A 21139-nucleotide genomic window follows, 5' to 3' on the forward strand; every position below is an offset into this window, starting at 1 on the left:
AGGAACCACTTTCTGATATTATTACTCGAATAAATACTCGAAAACTAACGTTAATAATAAAAATAACATGTAAAAAACAAACAGGCAGTAAGATTTATTCATTTAATGACCTTAAATGTTTGGATAAAGCGTGATATATTGTGTCAATTCATTAGTTGATTCATAGTTGAATTAAATCTTTCGTAAATATGATTACATGTATATATTTTTTTTCATGTGTTGTGTTTACTGGCAATGAACGTTTTCTGATTCTGTGTATTTATGTTGTGTGTAAATATATTTATAAGCGCAAATATCAACGCTTGAACAAAGTACCATATAATAGAATACATAGTTTAATATGTCGTAAACTTTTGAATTAGACGAAGATTACTTCAATTGATTGAAGGTAGTTTGAAAACCTGACCTTTGTCCCACGATTACGAGGTCAATCTTACAACATGTAGAATATATATGTATATATAAACTATAATATATATTTAAGCTTCTCGGTGTTAAACGTTAGACTCAAAGTAAATATGTTTCACCGTATCTAACCACAAGGGGGAGACAAATATAACGTCATGCAATTTTATTAGATTAGTTTAAATATATATCTACATTCTTTTGTTTTTATGATATTATTTCAAGATACGTTTGTTCCTCCGCTGCCGTTTCCATGACAACAATTCTTTGTAGCGTCAAAAAAGTACAAGTAATATTTTCTCAAGTACATGAATATGTGGTTGAATGAGGCGAAATACTTTCAATCAATTGCTTCTGATTCAATGATTATTGTTGTGTAAATAAGATGTTGACATGTGCGTGAATATCTTCCAGTTTAATCAAAGAAAATGTATTCAAAAAATGTCGTAAATGATGGAATTAAACACATGAAACCAGGATGATCAGATGAATACTTTCCTCCGCAGGAACTCCAGCTATGACGTCGAACAAAAAAGTACATGAAAATATTTATAAATATTCAACTGTTAATGTAAAACATTGTTTAATTCGAAAAAAACATGTTTCTCCGCGATTGGCCACCAGGGGGAGACAAACCACAAAGATGTGTCATAACATCACGGATTCTTTTCACGAGTTAAAAAAAGGTCATTTTTTTTAAGGAATACTTTTTATTTGGTTAAAAAAACAACAGTATTTTGACAAACATCTTCCTCAGAAACTCAGGAATCTAAATAAAACCATTAAACGTCTTCACAGCTTCATTTAAAACCCCATGGATTGACCAGCAACACCAAATATAAAAACACCTACAGAACTCCTGGTCCCGTGTACAAGTACTCGCTTGAAATGAAAAAAACACTTTTTCATCCTTAATCCCACAAAATAAAACATTTTACAATGAACAATGAGTTTTTTTTAATTATTTTCTCAACTATAATATTAATAATTCCTAACCTTTACTTCTTTAATTATTGATCTTTTATCTCTTTTTCACTAGATTTACCACATTCTTCTCAATCTTGAAGTTTTTTATTTTTAGAAAGTAGACGCTCGTGAATGTGTAACAGATGAAAACAAAGCTGTTTGTGTTCAACTATAATCATATTTTTCCTCAGTACCATCTTGAAATAAAGCAAAATAAGCCTTTAAATCAGAAACTGAAGCGTCTTTCGACAGTTTTTTCTAAATATCTTTGATCCAGATTTGATGAATATTTAGTTTTAATGTGTTTTTTCGTCTAATTGTATTATTTTACTCTATGACTCTGATCATCAACGATAGAACCGAGGCTCTGTAAAGCATGTGTTTGTGTCGCTCTCTATAATCCAGAGTCTCTACTGCAGCCGGTCCGGCTCCACCCAGGCTACCGCCCCCTGCTGGCTGCTGATGGCGGCGTTGATGGCGGCGAGCAGCTCCTCGCTGCAGCTCCACGAGCGGGAGTCCAGGGTGAAGTGGAGCATGGGTAGCGTCTCCAGCAGCAGCTCCTCCGCCTGACACGCCTCCTCCATCACGCCGTCGTCGCCGCAGCCGGGGAAGAACTTCCTGCGGGGGGGACGAGACGTGTCAGAAGGTCCTGCGGGTTCTGGACCAGGAGCTCCGGGGTCCACCTGCCTGAGCTTCCTGTGCTTCTTGTTCTTGGGCGGGATGTGGATGACGATGGGGTACACGCCGTGTCTCAGCAGAGGCTCCACGCTGGGCAGCGACAGCTCCAGCAGACAGTGTTTGTCCTGCACGGACGGCCCTTCAGAACCTGCGTCGCCACGACGACGAGGCCGGAGACGTTTACCTGACTCATGACCTCCTGGATCTTCTGCAGGCGGATCCCCAGAGTCCGGTCCTGGTCCAGCAGGAACACGCGTCCGTCCCGGCGCTCCGACGCCTCCAGCGGTTCTTCAAGGTAACGTGGTCTTTCATTCGGGTCAGACGTCGATATGAGAAGGTCTTACCTGGCGGGCAGGTGTCGAACCTCAGGCCGGAGTCCACGGGCTGCAGCAGCCTCTCGATGAGACCCCGGGACAGCAGGGACGGGGAGAAGATGACCGGCCTCTTCTTCTGGGGGGTCACCGGCTGCACCAGGCTGTAGGGGATCAGGTGCTCCTCGTGACCTGAAAAACACTTCCCCCCGGTCAAGACCTATCGTCCCAGCTAGCCGGGGCCGCTCGCTCTCTCACGTTTGCTGAGGGTGTAGAGGACCTGAGGGGCGGAGCCTACGCCCCCCCGACCCGCCGGCTCCACCGCCTTGACCAGTCGCACGTGTCCGGGGGTTTTCTTGACGAACTTCTTCTTCTTCACGTCCTTCTGCTCCACGGCCAGTTTCCTCAGACGCACCAGCAGCAGCTGCTGAGCTCTAGAGGATACAGCAGAGCATCAGTGGTACTGGATCAATGTGACTCAAACTTGGTTTTCTTTGAAATGTTTTCAAATGATTGAATTGATTCATTGATATATTGGCAGGTCATTTAAAACAATAGGATTAAATGTGATAAATGTGAATATTTCAAAAAAGAATGATATTTTTACACATTTGATCTTCTAACTCCAATAGTTATAAAATAAATGTTTTAAATTCAATATCTTTTCATTTGTAGTCCTTTAAATTCAATCTTAAAATGTTGGTATAATAGTGACATCTTACCAGACCAATCCAATCGAGCACAGAGTCACTCGCGCTCACTTACGGTTCAGCTGTAAATCTAGCATTAGTTAATCCTTTACTAACCCATCGTCACATGATCGTCTGTGCGTCGCATGATTGGCTTAAGTTTGATCCAGTAGCTCTGTGCTCTGTTGGTCACGTCTGAGTATTATACTGAAACAATTATATTGAATTGAAAAGACTATGAATGAAAAAATATTGAATTTAGGAAAAGTAGTAATTAAAATAATAAAATTAAGCACCTGTTGTAGTTAAAATAATAAAATAAAGCACCTGTTGTAGATGAAATAATAAAATAAAGCACCTGTAGTAGATGAAATAATAAAATAAAGCACCTGTTGTAGATGAAATAATAAAATAAAGCACCTGTTGTAGCTGAAATAAAAAAATAAAGCACCTGTTGTAGATGAAATAATAAAATAAAGCACCTGTAGTAGATGAAATAATAAAATAAAGCACCTGTTGTAGCTGAAATAAAAAAATAAAGCACCTGTTGTAGATGAAATAATAAAATAAAGCACCTGTAGTAGATGAAATAATAAAATAAAGCACCTGTTGTAGCTGAAATAAAAAAATAAAGCACCTGTTGTAGCTGAAATAAAAAAATAAAGCACCTGTAGTAGATGAAATAATAAAATAAAGCACCTGTTGTAGCTGAAATAAAAAAATAAAGCACCTGTTGTAGATGAAATAATAAAATAAAGCACCTGTTGTAGCTGAAATAATAAAATAAAGCACCTGTTGTAGTTGAAATAATAAAATAAAGCACCTGTTGTAGATGAAATAATAAAATAAAGCACCTGTTGTAGTTGAAATAATAAAATAAAGCACCTGTTGTAGTTAAAATAATAAAATTAAGCACCTGTTGTAGATGAAATAATAAAATAAAGCACCTGTTGTAGATGAAATAATAAAATAAAGCACCTGTTGTAGATGAAATAATAAAATAAAGCACCTGTTGTAGATGAAATAATAAAATAAAGCACCTGTTGTAGTTAAAATAATAAAATTAAGCACCTGTAGTAGATGAAATAATAAAATAAAGCACCTGTTGTAGTTAAAATAATAAAATTAAGCACCTGTTGTAGATGAAATAATAAAATAAAGCACCTGTTGTAGATTAAATAATAAAATAAAGCACCTGTTGTAGTTGAAATAATAAAATAAAGCACCTGTTGTAGTTAAAATAATAAAATAAAGCACCTGTTGTAGTTAAAATAATAAAATAAAGTACCTGTTGTAGTTAAAATAATAAAATAAAGCACCTGTTGTAGTTAAAATAATAAAATAAAGCACCTGTTGTAGTTAAAATAATAAAATAAAGCACCTGTTGTAGTTAAAATAATAAAATAAAGCACCTGTTGTAGATGAAATAATAAAATAAAGCACCTGTTGTAGATTAAATAATAAAATAAAGCACCTGTTGTAGTTGAAATAATAAAATAAAGCACCTGTTGTAGTTGAAATAATAAAATAAAGCACCTGTTGTAGTTGGGCATGGTTCCTGTCTGCAGGGCTGCAGTACTGCGTTTGTCCACCAGAGAGCAGCGCCACTGATACCTGCCCTTGTACCTGGTGTCGGTCACGTGGACGATGTCGTCACAGGTCACGCTCAGGGAGGGGGGCTCCCCCACAGGGTCCAGGCTGAGGTTGACCCTCACGTAGAAGGAATCGGGGCCCGGAGAGTCTGGCGAGGAGATCTGAGAGAGGAGCCTCGAGAACCCTGTTCGATTCAAAGCATGTTTAAATGAAAACTTTGATTATTGAACAGTTTAAATCGTTTAAAGTTTAATTTTATTTGATTCAATAATTGAATTAAAAAATAAAGATTTTTAAACAGATATACTTTGATACTTAAATCCAAAAATGTATTTTGTAATTTGAATATTTGTTTCGTGTTTTTTAAATGATTAAAAGTCAATAAAAATGTTAATATCATGATCTGCTTAAATGATTGAATTATAATATAAACTACCTTTAAAATACAAACGATTATTTTAGGGAAATGAAACGAATAACATTAGTTTTTATATCATGAAAAGTACATTTATATCTGTAAATAAAATCCACTAAAACAAAACAAAGCTAAAAAAAAAGGGAAAAAAAGATAAAAACAAATTATAGCAAAAAAATAAAAAATAAAACAAAGCAACATAAATAAAATAAAATAAAATAAAAATAAATAAATAAAAATATATAAAAAAAATTAAAATAAAATAAAATAAAATAAAATAAAATAAAATAAAATAAAATAAAATAAAATAAAATAAATAAATCAGATTCACCCTCTGGGTTGCTGCGATGCTTCAGAGTGTCTGGTTCCGTCCACCACTGCAGAGAGAAGTGGGCCACCTCGGCCGTGCACTGGTTCAGAACCACGCTGCCTCCCCCGAACAGAACCCCCTGCAGCTGCAGCACGAGAGTCTCGGGTTCAATTCCCGCACGAGTGACCCGGAGACGTGACTCACCTCCAGCAGCTCGCTGCCCTCCTTCAGGCCCAGGCGCTCGGCAGCCGAGCCGGGCCTCACCTGGCTCACGAAGACCCCGGTCCGGTTCCCCCCCACGATGCACAGGTCGTCGGCCAGGTTGGTTCTGCCGGGCTGGGACGGGGGGGTGGAGGGGGAGGGCGGGGAGAGCGGGGGGGAGAGCGGGGGGGCACTGAGGGAGAGAGAGAAACACTGTCATACTCTCCAGGACACGGCTGGGGTTCTACGGTACCTGGGGGGTTCTGGGGCGGGTTCTGGGGCGGGTCCGTGAGGCGGGACCGCGGGCAGGTGGACCAGGTCCGGGGGGAAGAGGTGCGAGTGCAGTGAAGTCCAAGAGTCCCATAAGGAGGGTTCCCCCTCTGCCCCTGCAGACGCGATGAAGAGATGAAGACTCTGACCTTTGACCTTAGCCTTTAACAAAACCCTGAACTCCCATGATGCCTTTCTGCACACTGTATTTAAAGGTCTATCAAAGACGGAGGTGAACCTGCGATGTTGTCGTTCTCGTCGCTGCCCCAGGAGTCCAGGTCGAACCTGCCGCGGGAGAGGGTGGATTTAAAAGGGAGGTCAAAGGTCAAAGGTCAAGCGTGGCACTGACTCGGTGTTGAAGCGCCGGTTGATGGAGTTGACGCACGGAGGGAAGGGGAAGGTGGAGAGACGGTTGATCTCCTTCTCGTTGTCTTCGGTCTGCGAGAGATCATCGGGTCAGTGTTGTGGCGCCCCCGTGAGGAGGAGCGAGGAACGACACGCGCGGGGGTCGCGTCTAAACACGGAGAGGTGCACTCTGGGTAACTCACGGACGACAGCAGGAACTCCTCGGAGTTGGAGTCTGTGAAGAGAGCGAAGAACAAGCGTCAGCGTCGTGTCCAGACTTGACGTCGGACGCGCTCACCTTCGTCGTGCTGTCCTCTAGGGGGCGCCTGCGAGGACGAGAGTGACAGTGAGAGGGTGCGAGTACGAACACGCTCACACAACCATGCATTTAATAACAGCTGCTGCAGCAGGAAGTGTTTTTGTGACGCCACAAGAATGTATCAATATTTACTGGTGCGTTCAGGTACCTCGTCCATTATCATGGTGCTTTCAGGTACCTCGTCCATTATCATGGTGCGTTCAGGTACCTCGTCCATTATCATGGTGCGTTCAGGTACCTCGTCCATTATCATGGTGCGTTCAGGTACCTCGTCCATTATCATGGTGCGTTCAGGTACCTCGTCCATTATCATGGTGCGTTCAGGTGCCTCGTCAATTATCATGGTGCGTTCAGGTGCCTCGTCCATTATCATGGTGCGTTCAGGTGCCTCGTCAATTATCATGGTGCGTTCAGGTGCCTCGTCAATTATCATGGTGCGTTCAGGTGCCTCGTCAATTATCATGGTGCGTTCATGGTGCGTTCAGGTGCCTCGTCAATTATCATGTGGCGTTCAGGTACCTCATCAATTATCATGGTGCGTTAAAGGATTTAAATTATGTTACAGTTTATTTGGAAATAAAAGCAACACCTGCTGAATTTATACTGAGGTATTACTATACAAATATTACCTCATAATACATGTATTTTTAGACAAATATCTCCTACGACATGTATTTATATACAAATATTATCTCGTAATACATGTATTATTATACAAATATTATCTCGTTGTACATGCATTTATATACAAATATTATCTCGTAATACATGTATTATTATACAAATATTATCTCGTTGTACATGCATTTATATACAAATATTATCTTGTTGTACATGCATTTATATACAAATATGATCTTGTTGTACATGCATTTATATACAAATATTATCTCGTAATACATGTATTATTATACAAATATTATCTCGTTGTACATGCATTTATATACAAATATTATCTTGTTGTACATGCATTTATATACAAATATTATCTTGTTGTACATGCATTTATATACAAATATTATCTTGTTGTACATGCATTTATATACAAATATTATCTTGTTGTACATGCATTTATATACAAATATTATCTTGTTGTACATGCATTTATATACAAATATTATCTCATAATACATGTATTATTATACAAATATTATCTTGTTGTACATGTATTTATATACAAATATTATCTTGTAATACATGTATTTTTAGACAATATTAATATTGTAATTAACATATCATTATATGAATATAAATATTACAATAAACATATTTTTATATGAATATAAATAATTCAATAAATGTATATTTAAAAAATATATAAATCTCTTAATAAATGTATTTTTATAGAAATATATATATTTTATATATACAACTTCATTCACTTCACAATTCACTTAATGTATTATTTGCAACTTTAACCTCGTAATACATTTATTTTGAAACTACTTTAATGTCGTAATATTATCTACTTTGATCTATTAAACAAATGTAATCTTGTTATGAATGTATTAAAGATCAATTTATATTTCTTAACAAACGTATTATAAACACCTTGTATGTGGTAAATATGATTTAAACCCAGTAATAAATGTATTATAAACACCTTGTATGTGGTAAATATGATTTAAACCCAGTAATAAATGTATTATAAACACCTTGTACGTGGTAAATATGATTTAAACCCAGTAATAAACGTATTATAAACACCTTGTATGTGGTAAATATGATTTAAACCCAGTAATAAACGTATTATAAACACCTTGTATGTGGTAAATATGATTTAAACCCAGTAATAAACGTATTATAAACACCTTGTATGTGGTAAATATGATTTAAACCCAGTAATAAACGTATTATAAACACCTTGTATGTGGTAAATATGATTTAAACCCAGTAATAAACGTATTATAAACACCTTGTATGTGGTAAATATGATTTAAACCCAGTAATAAACGTATTATAAACACCTTGTATGTGGTAAATATGATTTAAACCCAGTAATAAATGTATTATAAACACCTTGTATGTGGTAAATATGATTTAAACCCAGTAATAAATGTATTATAAACACCTTGTATGTGGTAAATATGATTTAAACCCAGTAATAAACATATTATAAACACCTTGTATGTGGTAAATATGATTTAAACCCAGTAATAAACGTATTATAAACACCTTGTATGTGGTAAATATGATTTAAACCCAGTAATAAATGTATTATAAACACCTTGTATGTGGTAAATATGATTTAAACCCAGTAATAAACGTATTATAAACACCTTGTATGTGGTAAATATGATTTAAACCCAGTGATAAATGTATTGTATTGTAATATTGCGTGTACTACAGACCTTGCGCATCAGCGGGTGGTTGTTGTTGTTGTTGTTGTGCACCAGCGGACTGAGGTCGAGGCCCAGCGAGCAGCAGGGGTCGTAGCACTGGTCCTCGCTGCACAGGGACAGGTGCGACTGCAAACACAGCACAGGCTCGACACCTGAACGCATCACAGCGAGGCCGGACACTCACGCAGTGCAGGCAGGAGCTGCTCGGCTGCGGCTGCTCTCGCTCTCGCTCCAGCTCCCGCTGCTGCTGCTCCAGGTTGGACTGCAGCTCCGCCATGCGTTTGCGCAGACGGTTCTTGTCCAGCAGGCAGTCGGTGAACTCCAGCTGCAGGCTGTCGCGGCTGCGCAGGGCCTGAGGGTTTTCAAAATAAAGGGTTTTTTAAATGTTCTTTTAATTCCAATATTTGAAAAAAACTTTTTTAATTCAACAATCATATGACGTCGTAAAGAGATCCAAGATCCAGTAGCTCGGTGCTCTGTTAGTAATGTCTGGAGACTCTATTATACCAACATTTATAGTGAATTTAAAAGACTATGAATTAAAAAATATTGAATTTACAACATTTATTTTTGAATGATTGGAATTAAAACATCAAACACTATGTGTAAAAATGTATTAATATGAAAATATTTGAAATATTTAATTCAATTATTTAAAAAAAAATGAAACAAATTCAACCTTTCATTAAAGAAATACTTGAATTTGTTTTAAAAATATTCAATGCTTCAATTAAAAAAAAAAGTTGAAACATTTGCGGTTTTTAAATTAAACATCAATAAACTGAAGAAACTGATTCACTTCCATAAAAAAACGAATCGAAAATGAGATGAAAATAATTTTTGGTTTCAAGATAGTTGTAATTTTCTTAATAATTGGAGAAAATATAATATTTTCTAAATTCATTTTCATTTTTACACATAATTAATGAAATTCAATATTTTTTAATTCATTATCTTTTAAATTCAATATAATATTTAATAATGTTGGTATAATAGAGTCTCCAGACTAAAGCAACAGAGCTCAGAGCTACTGATCAAACTTCCATCATGTGACGCTCAAACGATCACGTGACGATGTAGAAGCACATGATCATCAGCTCGGTGCTCTGTTGCTAATGTCTTGCAGGTCAACAGTGACGAGAAGGTCCAGACCTGGTCTCGCTCCTTCTCCAGCTCCATGATCTGGTTGAAGTAGGACACGCTCCTCTTCTGCTCCGTCTCACAGTCCAGCTGCAGGGTCCGGACCTTCAGCTGCAGCTGCTCGCTCTGGACCTCCATCTGCAGGAGCCACGACCACAGGGATGACAACAGTAATAACAACAGTAATAACAACAGTAACAACAACAGTAATAACAAAAGTAACAACAACAGTAATAACAATAATAATAACAACAGTAACAACAACAGTAATAACAATAATAATAACAACAGTAATAAAAACAGTAATAACAATAATAATAACAACAGTAATAACAACAGTAATAACAATAATAATAACAACAGTAATAACAATAATAATAACAACAGTAACAACAACAGTAATAACAATAATAATAACAACAGTAATAACAACAGTAATAACAATAATAATAACAACAGTAACAACAACATTAATAACAATAATAATAACAACAGTAATAAAAACAGTAATAACAATAATAATAACAACAGTAATAACAACAACAATGATAACAACAGTAATAACAATAATAATAACAACATAATAACAATAATAGTAACAGTAATAACAACATTAATATTAACAACAATAGTAATAACACTAACCTTCTCCGAGTGCTGCTCGTTGCCCTGCATCTCCTCCCTCAGGCGGCTGATGATGCTGCACAGCTCGTGCCTTTGCTCCGCTGCCTCCCTGCGGTCCTGCTGCAGGATGTCCATCAGCGCCTGCACAACACACTGCACTGAAGCACAAGAACCCAGACCTGCAGGTGAGTGACGTACGATGACTCCGGAGGCGGGACTTCCCAAGTCCTTGGCCAGTATCTGGACCTGGGTGTGAGCGAGTGAAGGTTCTGGTGCTGCAGGTGAACAACGGTGTCCAGTGATGGACAAAACACTGTTTCTCTTCACGGGTCTCTCCAGAGTCGACATGTTGTGACTTTCAGCTGCTGTCAACCTGGACTTGAGCTGCTCCACCTGAACACACACTCCAGCTGGTTAGTGTGTGTGTGTGTGTGTGTGTGTGTGTGTGTGTGTGTGTAGGTGTAGGTGTGTGTAGGTGTGTGTGAGTGTGTGTGTAGGTGTGTGTGAGTGTGTGTGTGTAGGTGTGTGTGAGTGTGAGTGTGAGTGTGTGTGTGTGTGTGTAGGTGTGTGTGTGTGTGTGTGTGTTGGTGTGTGTAGGTGTAGGTGTGTGTGTGTGTAGGTGCGTGTGTGTGTGTGTGTATGTGTGTAGGTGTGTGTGTGAGTGTGTGTAGCTGTGTGTGTGTGTGTAGGTGTGTGTGTGTGTAGGTGTGTGTGTGTGTGTGTGTGAGTGTGTGTAGGTGTGTGTGAGTGTGAGTGTGTGTGTGTAGGTGTGTGAGAGTGTGTGTGTTTATATGTGTGTGTGTGTGTGTCTGTGTTTGTATGTGTGAGTGTGTGTGTTTGTATGTGTGAGTGTGAGTGTGTGTGTGTTTGTATGTGTGTGTGTGTGTTTGTATGTGTGTGTGTTTGTATGTGTGAGTGTGTGTGTATCTGTGTGAGTGTGTATGTTTGTATGTGTGAGTGTGTCTGTGTGAGTTTGTGTGTGTCTGTGTGAGTGTGTGTTTGTATGTGTGTGTGTTTGCATGTGTGAGTGTGTGTTTGTATGTGTGAGTGTGTGTGTGTCTGTGTGAGTTTGTGTGTGTTTGTGTGAGTGTGTGTTTGTATGTGTGAGTGTTTGCATGTGTGAGTGTATGTTTGTATGTGTGAGTGTGTGTGTGTCTGTGTGAGTTTGTGTGTGTCTGTGTGAGTGTGTGTTTGTATGTGTGTGTGTTTGCATGTGTGAGTGTGTGTTTGTATGTGTGAGTTTGTGTGTGTCTGTGTGAGTGTGTATGATTGTATGTGTGAGTGTGAGTGTGTCTGTGTGTGTGTGTGTTTGTATGTGTGAGTGTGAATGTGAGTGTGTGTGTGTGTGTGTGTGTGTAATTAAGTTAACAGTATTTAGAGGTATAATTATATCATTATAAAAGTAGTAACAGATACTTGAAAGAACTACAATCGCACTAATAACAACTACAACAATAGAAACCTTACTGATGACAACAATTACAATAACATCAAGAACAAAAACAATAATAGTAATAAATTATTGTTTTTGTTTGACCCAAAGTTCTTTGTGACCCTGATCTAGAAACATCTTTACAAATAACATGTACTTACTTACTGACTTATTAACAACACCACGATAATTATACTAGTAACAAGTAATTATTATAGTAATAATTATAACTATGATATTAACGAACAACAACAATAATACTACTAACCACAGCCATCTAACTTATAATACTAGTAACAACAAATATATGATATGATTAATAATGTTAATAACAACGACAATAAAACAAATAATAACAATAACAATAACAATGACAATGACAATAACAATAACAATAACAATAACAATAACAATAACAATAACAATGACAATAACAATGACAATAACAATGACAATAACAATGACAATAACAATAACAATAACAATAACAATAACAATAACAATAACAATAACAATAACAATAACAATAACAATAACAATAACAATAACCTGACTCAGCAGCTCCTTCTCTCGAACTGAACTCTTCTTCTGATCCTCCAGAGCTCTGGAATATTTCACCGCCTGCTCCAGGTGTCGATCCTTCAGTCGACTCAGCTCCCGACCTGCAGACTCTCCTTCCTGACGCAGCCTGAGGACCACAGAGAAGGTTCAAGACCTGTGCGGGTCAGAAGAGAAGACTGGAGCGAGTCAGAAGAAAAGACTGGAGCGAGTCAGAAGAGAAGACTGGTGCGGGTCAGAAGAGAAGACTGGAGCGAGTCAGAAGAGAAGACTGGAGCGAGTCAGAAGAGAAGACTGGTGCGGGTCAGAAGAGAAGACTGGAGCGAGTCAGAAGAGAAGACTGGAGCGAGTCAGAAGAGAAGACTGGAGCGAGTCAGAAGAGAAGACTGGAGCGAGTCAGAAGAGAAGACTGGAGCGAGTCAGAAGAGAAGACTGGTGCGAGTCAGAAGAGAAGACTGGAGCGAGTCAGAAGAGAAGACTGGTGCGAGTCAGAAGAAAAGACTGGTGCGAGTCAGAAGACTGGTGCGGGTCAGAAGAGAAGACTGGAGCGAGTCAGAAGAAAAGACTGGAGCGAGTCAGAAGAGAAGACTGGAGCGAGTCAGAAGAGAAGACTGGAGCGAGTCAGAAGAGAAGACTGGTGCGAGTCAGAAGAGAAGACTGGAGCGAGTCAGAAGAGAAGACTGGAGCGAGTCAGAAGAGAAGACTGGAGCGAGTCAGAAGAGAAGACTGGTGCGAGTCAGAAGAGAAGACTGGAGCGAGTCAGAAGAGAAGACTGGAGCGAGTCAGAAGAGAAGACTGGTGCGAGTCAGAAGAGAAGACTGGAGCGAGTCAGAAGAGAAGACTAGTGCGGGTCAGAAGACTGGTGCGGGTCAGAAGACTGGTGTTAGTCAGAAGAGAAGACTGGTGCGAGTCAGAAGAAAAGACTGGTGCGAGTCAGAAGACTGGTGCGAGTCAGAAGAGAAGACTGGAGCGAGTCAGAAGAGAAGACTGGTGCGAGTCAGAAGAGAAGACTGGAGCGAGTCAGAAGAGAAGACTAGTGCGGGTCAGAAGACTGGTGCGGGTCAGAAGACTGGTGTTAGTCAGAAGAGAAGACTGGTGCGAGTCAGAAGAGAAGACTAGTGCGGGTCAGAAGACTGGTGCGGGTCAGAAGACTGGTGTTAGTCAGAAGAGAAGACTGGTGCGAGTCAGAAGAGAAGACTGGTGCGAGTCAGAAGAGAAGACTGGAGCGAGTCAGAAGAAAAGACTGGTGCGAGTCAGAAGAGAAGACTGGTGCGAGTCAGAAGAGAAGACTGGTGCGAGTCAGAAGAGAAGACTGGAGCGAGTCAGAAGAAAAGACTGGTGCGAGTCAGAAGAGAAGACTGGAGCGAGTCAGAAGAGAAGACTGGTGCGAGTCAGAAGAGAAGACTGGTGCGAGTCAGAAGAGAAGACTGGAGCGAGTCAGAAGAAAAGACTGGTGCGAGTCAGAAGAGAAGACTGGTGCGAGTCAGAAGAGAAGACTGGTGCGAGTCAGAAGAGAAGACTGGAGCGAGTCAGAAGAAAAAACTGGTGCGAGTCAGAAGAGAAGACTGGAGCGAGTCAGAAGAGAAGACTGGTGCGAGTCAGAAGAGAAGACTGGAGCGAGTCAGAAGAGAAGACTGGTGCGAGTCAGAAGAGAAGACTGGAGCGAGTCAGAAGAAAAGACTGGTGCGAGTCAGAAGAGAAGACTGGAGCGAGTCAGAAGAGAAGACTGGTGCGAGTCAGAAGAGAAGACTGGTGCGAGTCAGAAGAGAAGACTGGAGCGAGTCAGAAGAGAAGACTGGTGCGGGTCAGAAGAGAACACTGGTGTTAGTCAGAAGAGAAGACTGGTGCGGGTCAGAACACTGGTGCGGGTCAGAAGAGAAGACTGGTGCGGGTCAGAAGAGAAGACTGGTACGGGTCAGAAGAGAACACTGGTGTTAGTCAGAAGAGAAGACTGGTGCGGGTCAGAAGAGAAGACTGGTGCGGGTCAGAACACTGGTGCGGGTCAGAAGACTAGTGCGGGTCAGAAGACTGGTGCGGGTCAGAAGACTGGTGTTAGTCAGAAGAGAAGACTGGTACGGGTCAGAAGAGAACACTGGTGTTAGTCAGAAGAGAAGACTGGTGCGGGTCAGAAGAGAAGACTGGTGCGGGTCAGAACACTGGTGCGGGTCAGAAGACTAGTGCGGGTCAGAAGACTGGTGCGGGTCAGAAGACTGGTGCGGGTCAGAAGACTGGTGCGGGTCAGAACACTGGTGCGGGTCAGAACACTGGTGCGGGTCAGAACACTGGTGCGGGTCAGAACACTGGTGCGGGTCAGAAGAGAAGACTGGTGCGGGTCAGAACACTGGTGCGGGTCAGAACACTGGTGCGAGTCAGAACACTGGTGCGGGTCAGAACACTGGTGCGGGTCAGAACACTGGTGCGGGTCAGAACACTGGTGCGGGTCAGAACACTGGTGCGGGTCAGAACACTGGTGCGAGTCAGAACACTGGTGCGGGTCAGAACACTGGTGCGAGTCAGAACCTCTCCAGCTGCAGCCGGTCGTGACGCAGGTCTTGAGCTCTACGCTCGGCTCTTCCGCGCTCGTCCTCAGCGACGCGGCATCGCTGCGACAGGCGTCGCTCGCACACGCGACTGTGGCGCAGCTGCTCCCTCAGCTTCCGGACCTCCAGCAGCAGGAACTGGGTCAGACCCTCCGGACCCTCCTCGTCTGGGGACACAGCGGAGGTCAGAGGTCGCCGACATGCGGCGGGCGGGAGGTCGTACCCAGGATGAGCGAGCAGCGCTGCATGGGCTGCTGACCCGTCAGCTGCGTGAACTGCTCCGGGTGGTAGAACTCCAGAGACTCCATGAAGGCCTGGATCCCTCTCTGACCTTGACCTCGCAGGATGTCCAGCAGACGACCTTGGCCACAAACGTGGGGATGATTCGATGAGTCACTGGTGAAAACTGCTGACACATGACTTTCTGAGCAGATGTTCTTCTCTCCCTGTACTTACTCTCCTTTCATCTCACATTCCTGCTCATCCCTCGTTCTTCTGCGAGACAAACATCAACGTCTTCCAGACCAGACTGAGGATTATCTCGGTTTCCTTCTGCCAGTATTATCTTGGGGTCAACTTATTTGAGTGTATCCAAACTTTTTTAAATGTTAGTATTATTTTATTTCTTTTTACAATAGTAGTAGACATTTTGTTTTGTTCTGACAATATTATTTTGGGTACATTTATTTCATTGTATGAGACTTTAAATTGTGTTCTGTCGGTATTATTTGGGGGCAATTTTGGGACTATTGTATCCAACTTTTATCATAATCTGCCAGTATTATTTTGGAGTAATTCTTAGACCATTGTATCAACCTTTTCATTATTTTGGGGGTAATTATGTTACCATTGTATCAGACTTCTTATCATGTTCTGTCAGTATTATTTTGGGGGTAATTATGTTACTATTGTATCAGACTTTTTATCATGTTCTGTCAGTATTATTTGGGGTATTTCTTTGACTATTGTATCAGACTTCTTATCATGTTCTGTCAGTATTCTTTTGGGGGTAATTATGTTACTATTGTATCAGACTTTTTATCATGTTCTGTCAGTATTATTTGGGGTAATTATTTGACTATTGTATCAGACTTCTTATCATGTTCTGTCAGTATTATTTTGGGGGTAATTGTTTTACTATTGTATCAGACTTCTTATCATGTTCGGTCAGTATTATTTTGGGGGTAATTATGTTACTATTGTATCAGACTTCTTATCATGTTCGGTCAGTATTATTTTGGGGGTAATTATGTTACTATTGTAGCAGACTTTTTATCATGTTCTGTCAGTATTATTTTGGAGTTAATTGTGTTACTATTGTATCAGACTTTTCACCATGTTCTGTCAGTATTATTTTGGGGTAATTATGTTACTACTGTCTCAGACTTTTTATCATGTTCTGTCAGTATTATTTTGGGGTAATTATGTTACTACTGTCTCAGACTTTTTATCATGTTCTGTCAGTATTGCTTTGGGGTAATTATGTTACTACCGTCTCGAAAATCATGTCCACCAGGTGACGCAGGACCTACCAGCCTTGCTGACCCGCAGCGGGTACTGCGTGGAGTTGAGCACCTCGTCTTCATCCTGCTCGTCGATGACCTTGCACTGGCGCAGGTACGGCGTGAGTTTGGCCGGGTTGAGGATCCGGGTGAGTTTGTGACGAACGCCCTCCACCTTGTCCCAGAGTTCCTCGCAGCGCTCCTCCGACCAGGTGGACCTCACTTCCTCCTGATGCAGGATGTCATCGTCCTCCTCCCACGCCGTCACACCTGCAGGCCGCGACACTTGAGACGTCGTCAACTAGTCCTGGTTGTTAATCATCGTTTTCAAGCAAACGAGGTGGAGTTTATAAGCAGGTTGAATATATATATATATTAATAAGTTAATGTTTACATTTGTTGTGTAGTTTATTTGTTGTATTCTTTTGAATAATTCGATTAAAAATAGAATATTTTCTAAATTATTTAATGGAAATATACTCAAGTTACTACAGTTACTACTGTCTCAGACTTTTTATCATGTTCTGTCAGTATTACTTTGGGGGTAATTATGTTACTACTGTCTCAGACTTTTTATCATGTTCTGTCAGTATTACTTTGGGGGTAATTATGTTACTACTGTCTCAGACTTTTTATCATGTTCTGTCAGTATTATTTTGAAGGGTAATTATGTTACTACTGTCTCAGACTTTTTATCATGTTCTGTCAGTATTATTTTGGGATAATTGTGTTACTACTGTCTCAGACTTTTTATCATGTTCTGTCAGTATTATTTTGGGGTAATTATGTTACTACTGTCTCAGACTTTTTATCATGTTCTGTCAGTATTACTTTGGGGGTAATTATGTTACTACTGTCTCAGACTTTTTATCATGTTCTGTCAGTATTACTTTGGGGGTAATTATGTTACTACTGTCTCAGACTTTTTATCATGTTCTGTCAGTATTACTTTAGGGGTAATTATGTTACTACTGTCTCAGACTTTTTATCATGTTCTGTCAGTATTACTTTGGGGGTAATTATGTTACTACTGTCTCAGACTTTTTATCATGTTCTGTCAGTATTACTTTGGGGGTAATTATGTTACTACTGTCTCAGACTTTTTAATCATGTTCTGTCAGTATTACTTTGGGGGTAATTATGTTACTACTGTCTCAGACTTTTTATCATGTTCTGTCAGTATTACTTTGGGGGTAATTATGTTACTACTGTCTCAGACTTTTTATCATGTTCTGTCAGTATTACTTTGGGGGTAATTATGTTACTACTGTCTCAGACTTTTTATCATGTTCTGTCAGTATTACTTTGGGGGTAATTATGTTACTACTGTCTCAGACTTTTTATCATGTTCTGTCAGTATTATTTTGGGGTAATTATGTTACTACTGTCTCAGACTTTTTATCATGTTCTGTCAGTATTACTTTGGGGGTAATTATGTTACTACTGTCTCAGACTTTTTATCATGTTCTGTCAGTATTACTTTGGGGGTAATTATGTTACTACTGTCTCAGACTTTTTATCATGTTCTGTCAGTATTATTTTGGGGTAATTATGTTACTACTGTCTCAGACTTTTTATCATGTTCTGTCAGTATTATTTTGGGAAAAAAAAGCATTTTGGAAATATACTTTAAGCAATTGAATTATATTAAATACATGTTTTAAATATATGTTTTATATAATAATTTAATTAATTCCTTATATTAAAGGGTTGGATTTATTTTTTTAGATCATTCAATTTTTTGAATTCAAATTTCTTCACACAGGGTTTGATAATATTCCAATAATTATGTTTTTCCAGAATTCAAGATTTATTTTTATTATATCTTTTAAATTCAATCTAAACATGTTTTATTCCATCAGTCACATGATTGGCTGAAAGTTTGATCAGTAGCTCTGAGCTCTGTTGGTTTAGTCTGGAGACTCTATTATACCAACATTTATATATTGAATTAAAATACTATGAATGACAAAATATTGAATTTAGAACATTTTTTGTATTATTATAATTATTTAAATAATTCCTTCTTTCTAAAAAAAAATGCATTCATTTTAATTCAAGTATTAAAAAAACAAAAAACTTTTCAAAATGGAAATGATAGGATTTAATTATATATATATAAAAAAATTCAATGCACTAAAGAAAAAAAAGTTTGAATAAAAATGTTGAATCATTAATTAAACTGATGACTGATAATCTTAAAGTCATGAGAAAAGACATAAAGTTAATGATTGAACTCACGAGTAACTTATTCATAACTATTAACTGAAAACCTTCTGACTCCACGTCTCGTCCAGTCACAGCTCAGGAATGACAACAGCAGCGCGACTCACAGCCAGATAACAAAAGACGCTACAGCGCGAACACTACATCGTCGTCTCTATGGCAACACCGATTCAAGTCAACATGGAGCCCGGGGTTCCCGACGATGAGTCACAACCAAACAGTCCTTTGGTCGACAGCAACGGTGATGAAGATGAAGATGAAGATGAAGATGAAGATGAAGATGAAGATGAAGATGAAGATGAAGATGATGATGATGACGATGACGATGAAGATAAAGATAAAGAAGAAGATGATGAAGAAGATAAAGAGGAAGAAGATGATGATGATGATGATGATGACGATGATGACGATGAAGATAAAGATAAAGATAAAGATAAAGATAAAGATGATGATGACGATGAAGCTAAAGAAGAAGATGATGAAGAAGATGAAGATGATGATGAAGAAGATGATGATGATGAAGTTGATGCTTACCGCTACACAAAAACAACTTTCCTTTTCTTGCTAGCAAAGGAGCTAACATAGCAGATGTTTTAGCTACAAAAGTTTACTCAAAAAACAACAAACTCATTAAAAAAGAAGTTAAATTCCCTTGTCATCTAATAATAAAGCCAATTAGCTTAGCAACATGCTAATTTGATACGTTTACGTTCAAGTTATACTTTTTTTTAAATCATTGTTGAACAGAAAGTTTTGTGACTTAATGTTAAAAATATTAAGTTACAACTTTGAAACTATATCAAGCATTAATAACAATAATTTAGAACGTACTTTACTGTAAATCCCCTTGTGGGACTGATAAAATAAATATAAAATAATAAATAATAAAGTTTTTACCTTAAAGGAAATATCATCTAAAGAAAATGAATATTTCTAATTCTAATTTCTGTGCGTAATGATAACAAATCCATGATATTAAACGGCAGCAGACGTTTGTACAGAAACAACAAGAATAGAATGAATGAAAAAAAGGATAAACTTCCTTGTAAGTGATAGTTTCAGTTGCAACAACACGAGAGTCTCAGTGTATGTCAGCAGGTTCTGACACGTCTGGAATCTCTGCTCAGAAGACACTCGTACTCACGGGGATTGAAACCTTTTTCTACTTCTTATCAGGACATTATCATTAATGACGACGAGTGTAGTTTCAACGGTTCAAACGTTGTACGAACAACAGTCAAAACAAGTCTCACAGTCGTCGATCACGATGCATCTTCAAGTTCCTTCATCTCAGCCTGGAAAGTCTGAAGGTTCTGGATTAAAATTCAGCGACAGACGTTCGTGTGAATCATCCGGAGGTTTTTACTGCGAACGATCTTTTCAAAACAAAACCATCACCAGGTTCATAGTTTCTGTGTGAGATGAATAGAATTCTCTTCATCCTTAATAAGTGAATAAACATGACAATTAGACAAAGATCTGAACTAAACTCACTGAAGTGACTTCAATAGAAACTTTTAAATGTAAAAAAGATATTTACTTAAATATCAAAAACAGTTTAAATCACCTTTAAAGGCTGCAGGTCTTGATGACTCAGAAAAAAGAAGATTAAGAAGTTTATGTCTAAAGAAAAAACATGTGCAACACGATTTTAAAAAACTACAAACTTTAACTACAAGAAATATTTTTAAAAATATATATATACTTGAAAAAATGGGACCTGAAAAAAAGACACATATTATAACTGTTAACATGTTAAAGTATTTAGTTATAGTTTGTATTTTTTATTGCACAATATTGTATTTTAGTATTTTTGCTTGTTTCAGTGTATTTTAAGCATTGAATGTAAAAGTCTCTCCGTGAGAAAAAACAGTTTCATTGACGTTTAATTCATTGCGTTTACTTTACGATCATAGTTTCTGTAGTTTAACCAAAATGTTCGGAACAATATATGAAAGTTAAAGACAACAATTGACCTACTTTAGACATGTTTACAAACAACGCATTTACCTTTAATTTAACTCGTGTTTGATTTATTCATTTACAGTCCAAACACAACAGAAGACGTGAAAACAATAATAATAATAATTATTTTTATTTGTAAATAAATATCGTGTGTCACTAACAAAGTGGTCCGGGCAGATGTTTCAGTCACAACATTTAAATAAGTTTATAAAGAATACGTTTCTGGACTCACCGCTCATGTTGTCAGTCGAGCTTCTTGCGATCGATGATCATATTCTTTCTTCTGGTTCTGATCTGGTCCAAAGTTC

The 21139-nt window shown here is 38.7% G+C and overlaps 1 protein-coding gene across 1 annotated transcript; it reads right to left on the minus strand.

The window, feature by feature from the left end:
• Positions 1 to 1107: 1107 nt before the first annotated feature.
• Positions 1108 to 21139, minus strand: LOC148064655 (caspase recruitment domain-containing protein 10). Its single transcript, XM_087809437.1, has 23 exons — positions 21064 to 21139; positions 16671 to 16910; positions 15362 to 15499; positions 15119 to 15305; positions 12590 to 12728; positions 10807 to 11001; positions 10630 to 10749; positions 9997 to 10122; positions 9029 to 9196; positions 8854 to 8970; positions 6482 to 6509; positions 6387 to 6418; positions 6188 to 6276; positions 6077 to 6123; positions 5822 to 5954; positions 5572 to 5761; positions 5389 to 5512; positions 4586 to 4826; positions 2619 to 2794; positions 2394 to 2552; positions 2234 to 2337; positions 2055 to 2174; positions 1108 to 1985 (listed from the first exon to the last, which is right to left on the minus strand). The coding sequence occupies exons 1-23, from the start codon at positions 21068 to 21070 to the stop codon at positions 1782 to 1784; spliced, it is 3084 nt and encodes a 1027-aa protein (XP_087665563.1). The 5' UTR covers positions 21071 to 21139; the 3' UTR covers positions 1108 to 1781.

This window comes from Callionymus lyra, chromosome 15 (genome assembly GCF_982586985.1).
Source record: "Callionymus lyra chromosome 15, fCalLyr1.hap1.1, whole genome shotgun sequence".
In the NCBI taxonomy this organism is placed as follows: Eukaryota; Metazoa; Chordata; class Actinopteri; order Syngnathiformes; family Callionymidae; genus Callionymus; species Callionymus lyra.

What these genes read in the sequence shown, in the direction of transcription:
- LOC148064655 (XM_087809437.1), bottom strand. An exon ending in CCCGCCCCAGAACCCCCCAG is followed by an intron (nt 5,762 to 5,821) that starts GTACCGTAGAAC and finishes TCTCTCCCTCAG; the next exon opens with TGCCCCCCCGCTCTCCCCCC. An exon ending in GTTCGACACCTGCCCGCCAG is followed by an intron (nt 2,338 to 2,393) that starts GTAAGACCTTCT and finishes GTTACCTTGAAG; the next exon opens with AACCGCTGGAGGCGTCGGAG.